Raw genomic sequence first — 9242 nt, forward strand, 5'->3', positions numbered from 1 at the left:
AGAAGTTGGCAGCATGAGCTTTCGTAGACTTCAGTCTACTTCCTCAGATGCATTTGGAGAAGTAGACTTAATTCTATGAAAGCTCATGCTGCCAACTTCTTTTTTTCAATTAGTCTCAAAAATGTTACAAGATCTCTCTACATACTGATTATACAGACTAACATGGCTATATCTTTGAATTTTACTTATTTGCAATATATGTATTGGCGCAGAAGACTGATTGAAATTCATAATAGAGTTGTGTTCAGTTTGACATCTAGTAGTGACATGCTTTATTAAAATACAGTTGTAATGATTGTGTTAATACATTTGGTGTTTTTTTTTTTTTTAAAAATTCAGACTGGATTTACCAGTGTGCTTCTTATTTCAAATTAGATAACATTTCACCCTTTTAGTTTCTAAATGGAACAAAAATGTCAAATGTTGGAAAAAATAGTCTGTTCTCTTGTTTTCTTTTCTTTATGATATTTTATTAAAGGCCTTTCATTCTTCATGACCACAAACTTAATAGGAACAAATACCATGTTCATTGATTTATTAAACATACATCCCACTTTTCCACTAAAAATACTTTTTCTTGGCTCTTTTCTCCCATTTCCCTTTCCTTTATTTTGTGCTTTGATTTCTTAGATTTTGATAATTAGTTGGAATGGTTGCATCATTTTTAATAGGTATGCAGTACCTGTTAATTTTTTAAAATCTTAGCATGCTTGCTACCTAGAACACCCTGGCCCTCAAGAGAAATGGTCTTCTGTGTATCTTTAGTTCCATCTGCAAACCAGGTGTTCTATGCTTGTATACATGGATGCGTGTATTTGTTTGTGTAGAGAGAGTTTTGAGTATGGCAGTAGGCTTCACATCCTTCGCACATTTCATGCCCGTGGATTTTCAAACGTGTGCATTCCAACATTATGTGCAGGTTTGAAGATGTCTTTCATTGCACATTTGTTTGTTTCACCAATGTGTGCATTCTGGATGCTAGAACCTGATAGTCATACCCCACCAATACAAAATGGAAATCTATCCATAGTATTTTAGAGACATGGTTAGAATCTATTGATTCATTTATTAAAATAGTTATATTTCATCCTGTATCATGGGATGTCAGCGTGGCATACGAGCAAAATCAGTGTAAGCAGTTTAAAATAAGTCAGAATGTAAAACAATAAAATAGTTTAAATAGGCTAAAATGTTTTTAAAATGAAGAGGTTAAAGTTACTTAAAATATTAAGACAGTTTAAAACTATATGCACATACATTTTGGAACAGAGAAATTAGGACCAACAGCAACTTGGTGCTGGAATGAAACAAACATTGGTGCCAATCAGACCTCCAAGTGATGGCATCTCCTAAACAGGGCACAACAGCAGAGAAGTCCCTGTTCAGTGTTCTCCCACAATATTTTGTTCCCACTGGTGAGATATATAGGGAGGGCCCTTCTTTCAAACCTCAGTCCCTGTGTTCACGGTAGTGGCCAGATGGCTTGCAGATCTGGCTTGCAGATGTCCTTCAGATCTGGCTAGAGCTTGTGGAGGTCAGGACATGTCTTGCACTGCATGTAGGAGAGCTGATGGACCATGCCTGTTATCTATTGTTTTGGGAAAACAATAACTAAGGGTAATTAGATTTAATTTTGTTAATAAGAAGCATAGACCTAAAACCTCAATTTTTTTTATCATGCATTTCAACACAAAACTATCTACTTTAATTTTCTTTGTCTTTTCTTAGTCTATAGTCTAAAAGCGCGAGGAACATAAATTCAGAAAGTAAGCTTTACTGTAGCTTTAACTATTCAGCAGCTGCTGACATGGAGTAATATTTTTAAAAAATAGAAGGCGAAGACTCCTTTGATGAAAATATGAAAATATTTTTGCACTTAGAGCTACAGGTTTTAGACTCCTGGTTCCTATACTTCAGAACCTGTATTTGCCTCCTCCAGTACCATATTTTTTAAAAGCATCGTAGACTTTCCCTCAGGATGGAGCTTGAAAAGTATAATGGTAGGCTTCCTACATGTCACATTCCTTTTACCTCCACAATTCTATGATTTTTTTATTATTATAAAGCACTCCATTTGCTTGCCAGACATCAAAGATATGTCTATTTGTCCAAAAACTGATTTGATGTAACATCTCTCTACATTGAAGTGCAGGAGAATAATGAGGAGGCATGAGACTGGTATAATGCTTGGTATGTCAGGCAGTGAGGACTCACGTTTTAGTAGGCCAAAGTATCCTTTTCATGATTTTTTAAAAAGTATTATTTTAGATTTGTAAAGAATATCATTTTTGACCTCTCAGTTTTCTAATGCAAAAGGACATTTTCCAGGCTGTGTTGATAGAATTTAAACTGAAGCACCAAAAGTACTTGCTAAAAGGCACTGGTTGGAGAGATACAGCTTTTGGATATATGAACATTTTAAAATATTGGATTACTGAGATCTTTCAAGCATTACTCTAACGTTAGGTTTAAACCAGGATAGGCAACTCTTCAGGGAGGGCGGTACATTGATGGTACGCTAGAAGTGACATAACCTATGGTTCCTGTTATGGTTGATTTGTTAATGATTTTAAATGTTGGGAAGGCAGGTAGTGAAAAGGAATCAAGACACCATGTTTGTGGATGGCTTTGGTGTATGAGGGGAGTGTTGGGTCTTTGGAGGACTCACCCATGGTTCAAACAGTATTTTTCAGTTAAATAGGTAGTATTGGTCTCCTATCATTGTTGCACTCTTCCTCCAATAGAATAATTGTCAGCAGTACAGTATGTAAGTGCTTTTTCCATCTTGCCCCAAAACAGCTAGTTTTGCTACTGTAGTTGTAGTGGTGGCGAGGACAGTACTACTGATTTCACCACTAATAACTGATTTGTGGGGGACACTTCCTTGGGTCCTTGGACATGCAATAGTTAGAGTGCTATGATTCCATTTTAACTACCATGGGAATGTCCCATGGAATCCCAGAGCTTGCAGTTTAGAGAAGAGCTTTAAGAAGCCAGAGGAGATTAGTGCCTCACCAAATTACATATTTTGAGATTTCAGAGAAGGTGGATGTGGCACTTAAAGTGGAATCATAGTATTATTATTATGTATTGTGAAAGGGCACTTTGTTGTGGACTAGTGGAGGTTGAGTTTCCATTACTAATTATCGTTTATTCCATTTCTGCTGCCATATTTAAAATATAAGTTCTATTTTCTATTTCTTTTCACATCCAGTAACGGGGTTACATGTGGCATAAAACAGTCCATGAATTCAGATAATCAAACCAAAGTACAGTTATGAATACATACATAACTGTGTTTTAGTAAAAGTTGTTTTTAGCAAGTTTCAAAAAGGTTTCTTTTTTAGGATTCTTTAGTAATAGTATGGATGTTACCAGAGATTTAAAAAGCTGGCAATGTTAAGTGGTTCTTGTCATTAACCAGCCTTTAGCAAATCACTCTGTCTCTCAAGTACTTAGTTTACTATTTTCTTTTTGGTTCTGGATCTGGTCTGGCCTCAGATTTGCTATATCCTTCAAGTCCTAGCCATTGCTTGAGTTTGAGCCATTAGCTGGCATTTCTTCTGGCAGACCCCACTGCTTTCTGTCAGTCCCAAACCACTTTGCCAATATGGAGCCTGATCTTTAACGCTGTCCAATCAAATCTCTCCAGCCAGACAGGGCATTAGTGGTTAGAATTCCATCCATCCCCGGGTTCAAGAAAGGACCAGTAGAAAAGTCTCAATACAGTCTACTATAATTTACTACCACCTAATTCTAGCCATCTAGATAAAAGTAGAAATCTCCCCTCTCAAATAGCCAGGTTTATCGCTGTTTTAGCTGTTTATATGTTTGGTTTGTTTTCAGCAGTCTGCTACCTTGACTTTTCATGTGTAAACCTTCTTGATAAAAGATCCTGTTTTGTCTCATTTTACTTCCTTGCCTTTTTCAAAACAATAGCAGCTTCATTTATATACTGCTTCATACCACCTAAGCAGTCTCTAAGCAGTTTACAACTGTAAACTAATTGCCCCGAAGAAGCTGGGTACCCATTTTAGCAACCTTGAAAGGATGCAAGCCTGAGTTGACTCTGAGCCCCTGGCTAGGATTGAACTCACAACTTGTAGTTTGTGAGTGAGTGGCTGCAGTACAGGCATTTAACCACTGTGCCACCAGGGCTCCAAAGCACATCAACACATTTAGCTCTGTCTTCAGTTAATATTGGCGCGGTACGTACTGTTATTTTGCGCCATGCTGGTGCCAATTTTAGGGTTAGGGACTGTGTGGCAACTGCACGGTTCCTAAGTCTAATATGGCACGGTGGCCTTACAATGGCAGTGCCCTGTGTACATGGGTGCCGCTGTTGTGACATAAGCAATGCGTAGCGTCCGCACGTTGCCGCATGTCATTCACGTAACATGCACTTGTTATGTCCACCCTGCGGCGGAAAAAGAACCCACTTTTCCTGGGTTCTTTTTCCTCCAGAGGGAAGCGGCGGTCTGTGCCAGGCCTTTTTGGGTTGTCTGTACCAGGCCAATGGTTCCTTTACAGGAAAACATAGAACATGAAAAAATAGCATACAACACACAGAGGGTTTATCATTCAGAAAGAATCAGTATGTGGTTAAAAATAGTTTATTTGGATCTCTTATATTAGTAGCTGAACAACCATAGACAGTTGTGTAGCGTTACAGTAAACCAGTTCATGATTTTTAAATGGGAAGTGATATATTTATAAACATATAAATAATATGACTACAATTATTTATTTTATATTTGTCATTTAAGGCCAGAGCTTGCAAGACCAGCAACCACGTTATATCAGCATAATCTGACAGGAATCCTTGAAACCGCTGTCAGGGCAACCAATGCACAGTTTGATAATCCCGAAATCCTCAAACGTTTGGATGTCAGACTTTTGGAGGTACTTCTGAGTTGGGGTTTTTTGTTTGTTTGTTTGTTTGTTTGGTGTATTATGAGAATGTTTACATTAATTTTTTTAAAAGCAGCTAATATTGGCCTCAAGGTCAACATCTCAAAACAATATCAGCTTTCATATTGAACTGGCATGCCTCCCTTACCAGTAGTATAAAACAAAATCCCAATCCACAAAAGAGTGATACTGATATCTTTATACCACCAAAGGTATTTTGCTTTATGGCCAACATGGCTACCCCTGAATATGTTCCCTGCCAATATAGTCCTTAATTGTTTCTTTGTTTTAAATTGAGCTCTGGTTAAGTCAAAGGCTTTCGTGGCTGGCATCCATAGTTTTTTGTGGGTTTTTCAGGCTATGTGGCCATGTTCTAGAAGAGTTTCTTCCTGACGTTTCGCCAGCATCTATGGCTGGCATCTTCAGAGAATGCTTGCCTGGAAAGGACTTGGGTATATATATTGTGTGACCTGGAAAGGCAGGAGTGATTTGCATGTGTATTGTTTTGTTGCTAATGGTGGGAGGGTCTGCAAAAGAGGATTAGTGACTGCTTGATAGTACTCATTGACTGCTGGGAGATTTCTCATTTTCATTTGTTGAGTCTTTATCTTGCTATTTTTCAGGACTAGTAGCCAAACCTTGTTTACTTGAAGGGTTTCCACTTTTCTGTTGAAATTGTCCACGTGTTTGTGGATTTCAATAGCTTCCCTGTGCATCCTGACATAGTAGTGGTTGGCATGGTCCAGAATTTAAGTGTTTTCAAACAGTATTTTATGCCCAGTAGCAGAACATGCCACAATCCTGGGCAGCTTGTGTAGGGAGAGGCGTTCCGGCAAGTAACTCAGGCCCAAGCCATGTAGAGCTTTAAAGGTGGCGACCAATGCCTTATATTGTGCCCGGAAGCTAATTGGCAACCAGTGAAGAAATTTTCATACTGGTGTTATATGGTCAAACCTAGATGTGCCAGTGACCAGTCTGGCTGCCGCATTTTGAACCAATTGAGGCTTCTGATAGTGTGGCTGGTGCCCAGGGATGATGGAAAATGGCACCCATATCTTCTGAAGTAATCTACCCCTTGCATTGAATTGTGAACAAAGGTTGCAACTCCACTGAATTTATTTAGGAAGTTGCGGCTTTCTCAAGTTTGTGTCCAATCCCTTTGTTTCATGCCACAGAGGTAGACTGCCCTCAGCAAAATAGAGTGGATTTCCAACATACCTCCCTTACTCTGTGTGCTGATAAGCTTTGTACATCACCTAGTTTAAGATTTGGGTTCCATGACCGGTAAGAATGGCCAGTAACAGTGACTCAACAGAATCATTGTTAATTCCTGTATTGCAGCTGCCTTTTGTGAAATATGTAAATTACAACATACAGTATACGATTTATTTATATGGTAATACATTTATTTATATTTAAAGGTGTCTCCTGGTGATACTGGTTGGGATGTTTTCAGCTTAGACTATCATGTTGATGGGCCAATTGCAACGGTAAGGACATTTATTTCAGTTTATCAATTTCCTCCCCCCTCCCAACCACTTAGTTCACTAAATACTTTGCTATTAAAATAGCATTTGTGCTTTTATAAGTGCATGATTAGAGACTGCTTCATATCTTGGATGTACCCATTGTATTTAGAGTGCAGCCAAAATTTCAATTTTCCTAAATTATTAATGAGTGTTAAAATGCTACATTTTAAGATTTTCATTATTTGAGATAAATAATTCATTTGTACTGTCGGAGATTTTAGAAAGTACTTAATAAATGGATTTTCATTTTCATCCATTATTCTGAAACTGTAGCAACTAATTTGGGATAATTTGCAAGAACTGTAAAATATATTTTAGGAGAACCTATTTGTACTCCTTAAATCTGATGTGTAGTATTCATTAAAACATGAGAAAATAGCAGCATCATTGTTCACAATGCTTTTACTATTTAAGGAGTAGAATTGCTTTTTGAACAAGATGTTACAAATGAGAATTTGACCCAAGGGTATTGTCATGTATGATTTAATGAAAGGAGGGTAATATCATTGTTTTATAATTCATTAATCCACTTCCTGTGCTTCCTACCCCTTCTAGTAAGTTGTAAGTGAGTTCAGAGCTATATAGCAGGTTTCTTTAATCTCTGTTGCATATTTTTCTCCATTTGGTGCTGGCTTTTTTTAAATTAAGAAAAGTGTGGTAGAAATGGTTCCTGATATGAGTTATATGTAGTATGATACCTTTTAACAAACAAATACATTAATCAACAGAACTAGTGTACACATTAGAACATAAGCTTGAGGTAAATGCTGAGAAATATGAGCTGATGTTACCCAGGAGCAGTGGCATCACTAGAATTGGTGTCACCCGGTGCGGCCACTCATGGTGTCATCCCCCATTGACCTTCTTTCATACCACAGCATACAGAATCCTTAGTACCGTATTTTCCGGTGTATAAGACGACTGGGCGTATAAGACGACCCCCAACTTTTCCAGTTAAAATATAGAGTTTGGGATATACTTGCCGTATAAAACCACCCCTCTTCCAATGCACACCAAATAAAAATTTAAAAAACATCACTGCATTTACCCCAACTCGTTCTCTAATCTTGGCTTGTTTGCTTGCTTGCTTGGACTGGATGGCCCTTGTGGTCTCTTCCACTCTATGATTCTATGATGAGAGTTGTACTTAGGATGAGTCTGTAGGGGCCTTTTTTTAGTGTTACTGTATACCACTTTTTTTCCAAACTGTGGACTGCTGTGATGTAGTGGTATGTTGTCAAATTGGCTTTGTTTTGTGTTTTTTCCTTGTCCCCATTAAACCTTTCTGGAAATAATAGATAATACTACTCAATTGTTAATTCAGAGAGAATGACTGACAGCATGTCTCTAGAAAGCAATCATGTTCACTGACACAGACTGATTCTTCCATGATGAAAACATTCTGAGAAGTATTCTTCAGTGTCTCTCTATTCTTACCAAATGTTTAACCACATGAAACTATGTACAGTAAATACATTTAGGCTTTGCATATGTTACTGTAATTTAAAGATATTTTAATTTGTCTAGTTGTTTATGTCACAACTATTACCATTATATTTAGTGTATACAGGAAATGCAATCCGTGAGTAAAACTGGTACAAAAAAAATTACCGTATTTTCCCAGCGTACAAGACGACTTTTTGACCCTCTAAAATGTGGGTCAAAAGTTGGGTGCTGTCTTGTACGCCGGCATCAAGAGAGCCCCAAGAAACCCAGCGCACTTACCTGGTTGTCCTGGCCAGCTTCCAAAGCCCTCCGGAGCCCTTTGGACAGCCAGCACGGGGTGCTGGGTGTGCCTCCCTGGCTGCCGGCTTCAAAGCCCTCCGGAGCCCTTTGGAAGCCGGCGTTGTGGGCAGCAGGCCCCCTACTAAACTTGGTCTATAATAGGCCAGGCACTGCCTGGCATGCAAGGGAGGCTTTGAAGGCCTCAGCAAAGGCCTGGGGTAGTAATAAAAATAAAATAAAAAAATGAGAGAGAGAGAGAGAGGGGGGAGTAGATAGATAGAGGAAGGAGAGAGGGGAGATAGACACACACACACACACAGAGAGCGAGAGAAATAGATATAGATAGATGATAGTAGAGAGAGAGGGAGGGAGAGGAGATAGAGAGGAGGGGGGAGGAGATAGAGAGAGAGAGGAGAAATAGATAGATAGAGACAGACAGATAGAAAAAAAGACAGACAGACAGACAAAGATAGATAGATATAGAGATAAATAAATAGATGATAGATGAGAGAGAGAGAGAAGTAGAGAGAGAGAGGGGGGGGAGAGAGAGGGGGGGAATAGTCACACACCACACACACCACACACCACACACAGAGAGGAGAGAGAGGGGGGAGGGAGATAGATAGATAGATAGATAGATAGATAGATAGATCTGATAGATAGATAGAATAGATAGAGAATAGAGGGAGGGAAGGAGGGAGATAGAGAGAGAAGGCGGAAGGAAAGGGAGAGGGAGAGGAGAAAGGGAAGATAGATCGAAGAGAGAGAGAGAGAGAGAGATAAGAGAGACAGAGAGAAAGAGAGACGAGAGAGAGAAATAGGATTTTAGATAGTAGAGAGGATGAGAGAGAGAAAAATAGCGAGAGAGAGGATGAGTGAGAGAGACGAGAGATAGATAAGTAGTATTTAATTATATATCTATATATATATTATTAGTAGAGAGAGAGAGAGAGGGAGGAGAGAGAGATAGGGAGTAGAGAGAGAGAGAAATAGATTAGATAGCTTAGCTACGCTAGCTAGGCTAGCTAGCTAGATAGGATAGAGATAGAATAGATATGAGAGAGAGGAGAGATAAGC

The 9242-nt window shown here is 38.7% G+C and overlaps 1 protein-coding gene across 1 annotated transcript in view; it reads left to right on the top strand.

Moving 5' to 3' along the window:
• Nucleotides 1-9242, top strand: part of TUBGCP3 (tubulin gamma complex associated protein 3) — a 103709-nt gene that overhangs the window by 57296 nt on the left and 37171 nt on the right. The window contains exons 15-16 of the mRNA XM_042457700.1: nucleotides 4767-4902; nucleotides 6333-6401. Of these exons, the coding sequence (XP_042313634.1) occupies nucleotides 4767-4902; nucleotides 6333-6401 (205 nt within the window). The remainder of the gene's footprint in view (nucleotides 1-4766; nucleotides 4903-6332; nucleotides 6402-9242) is intronic.

This window comes from Sceloporus undulatus, chromosome 3 (genome assembly GCF_019175285.1).
Source record: "Sceloporus undulatus isolate JIND9_A2432 ecotype Alabama chromosome 3, SceUnd_v1.1, whole genome shotgun sequence".
Classification (NCBI taxonomy): domain Eukaryota; kingdom Metazoa; phylum Chordata; class Lepidosauria; order Squamata; family Phrynosomatidae; genus Sceloporus; species Sceloporus undulatus.